The 2,306-nt window shown below is 38.9% G+C and overlaps 1 protein-coding gene across 1 annotated transcript in view; it reads left to right on the top strand.

Annotated features, from left to right (window-relative positions):
• The window catches only part of msra (methionine sulfoxide reductase A), a 52,457-nt gene that overhangs the window by 27,353 nt on the left and 22,798 nt on the right, over positions 1 to 2,306 (top strand). Inside the window, exon 2 of the mRNA XM_037685658.1 lies at positions 513 to 581. Within this exon, the coding sequence (XP_037541586.1) occupies positions 513 to 581 (69 nt within the window). The remainder of the gene's footprint in view (positions 1 to 512; positions 582 to 2,306) is intronic.

Genomic DNA, 2,306 nt, shown 5'->3' with positions numbered 1-2,306 from the left:
TGTGTGTATGTGTGTGTGTGTGTGTGTGTGTGTGTGTGTGTGTGTGTGTGTGTGTGTTTGTGTGTGTGTGTGTGTGTGTGTGTGTGTGTGTGTGTGTGTGTGTGTGTGTGTGTGTGTTTAGAAGAGATGAAACTCAACACTCAAGAACACAGATGTTGATAGTGTGGGTTGAGGATGTCTCAGCTTCTACCACACCAGATGTTGACTCAATATCTGTAACATTTAATGCGTTAGAAACATTTTTGTGAAGGCTAAGGTTGACTAGCTGTGGCAGCCATCTTATATTGTCTTCACTCCAAAGGTGCGTCTTGATTACTGTCGTTAGTAATGGAAATATTAACATCTGTTCAGTGGTGTATGAGATATTTAGCTAACATACCAACAAACATGCACAGACACAAAGTCAAAGCTGCCTCTTACTTTTGGCGACGGGCGATAATTGTTCTGCGTTCATTTCAAGGTGAACCTGCTCCAGAGTTAACATTTTCTTTTGTTTGTTTCTCCCCATGCAGAGAAACACGACGTGAACGGAAACAGGACCGTTCCACCGTTTCCAGACGGCACACAGATGGTCATGTTTGGTAAGTGACAAAATACACAGCGGGAGGTCGAAACGATGTTCCGACTGATAGGAGCTAAAATGTGTCTTTCAGCTCATTCACCGCTAATAAACAAATAACTCATCGTTAACAAATACTGTGTAATGTTATTTATCAGGAGTCTTTGTGGATGACGTGCTGCGTTAAGTAGTAAATTCCACATTGTATAAAAAGTTTGACACTGTTTAAAGGATTCAGCAGATAATGTATTCTCTGAGGATATTCAGTGGGAATGCAGAGCGCTGAAAGAAATTTGTATGAAAAGAATTGTTAAATGCAAAACAAAAAAGCTAAAATCAGTACTTGAGTAGCTAAAAGCTACAATTAGGAAACCTGTTAAACTGTAGCTAAAACCTAAAAAGCTAGCTACTGGCTGAAGTAACAAGAGGATACAACATTTTTCAGTCAGGACATCTGGACAGTTTCTTTTTTTTTTTTGTGCTGAAACGTTTCGCCTTCGATCCAGAAGGCTTCATCAGTCAAGGAAATACACAACAAAACTGATTCTTCCCCCAACTGCTTACTCCAAAGTGGCACAAACCAGTTCTGCTTTGTATAAGATGGTCTCTTTGGTACACCCCTCCTCCACTGCCGGCCCTCTTCCTTGTTGACAGTCGTGTCAAACTGGTTGAAAACAACAAAGTCCATGCTCAGTAATCCAGGTATAAAATCCAACATTTTTCAGTCAGGTCATCTGGACAACAAGAAACTGTCCAGATGACCTGACTGAAAAATGTTGGATTGTATACCTGGATTATTGAGCATGGACTTTGTTGTTAACAAGAGGATAGCTACAGCTAAAAGTAGGAATAATCTAGCTAGAAGAAACTAAAGAATTAAAAGCTAAAAGTAGCAAAATCTGGTTTTAAGCTGAAAGTAGTGAAAAAAAGCAGAAGTAGAAAAAGGCTAGGTAAAAGTAGCTGAATGGTAGCTAAAAACTAGAAGGTGCAGAAACTAAAAGAAGACAGAAACCGCCAGTTTACTGCAGTGAATTTTAGAGAACAGTTTTTGAGTAAAATGAAGGGAACACAATGTTATTCCATTATATTTTGTAAATAAAGTTTAACAAAATGCAAAAAGTATAAAAGTTACAAATAATAATAGTCATAGCACACTATTTCCAATCCAAAGTATTTGTTCAATGAATGGTTAAAATGACCCCCACAACCCAAAAAGTAAGAAGTGGATAAAGATGATGGATGGATGGATGATGGATGGATGATGGATGGATGTTTGAAAGGATGGATGGATGGATGATGGATGGATTCATTATGAATGGATGATGGATGGATGAATTATGGATGGATGGATGATGGATGGCTTAATTATGAATGGATGATGAATGGATGGATGGACAATGGATGATGGATGGATGGATATGGATGAATGAATGGATGGATGGATATGGATGGATGATGGATGGTTGGATGGATGATTGATATGGATGGATGGATGAATGGATGGATGGATATGGATGATGATGGATGGATATGGATGGATGATGATGGATGGATATGGATGGATGATGGATATGGATGGATGATGGATGGTTGGATGGATAAATTATGGATGGATGATGGATGAATGATAGGTGGATGTTTGAAAGGATGGATGATGGATGGATTAATTATGAATGGATGAGGGATATGGATGGTTGGATGGATGATTGCTATGGATGGATGGATGATGGATATGGATGGATGGTTG

The sequence above is a fragment of the Nematolebias whitei genome, chromosome 12, assembly GCF_014905685.2.
Source record: "Nematolebias whitei isolate Nwh7 chromosome 12, NemWhi1, whole genome shotgun sequence".
NCBI lineage: Eukaryota > Metazoa > Chordata > Actinopteri > Cyprinodontiformes > Rivulidae > Nematolebias > Nematolebias whitei.
The sequence above is the reverse complement of the archived record's forward strand: the minus strand, read 5'-3'. Positions and strand labels throughout refer to the sequence as shown.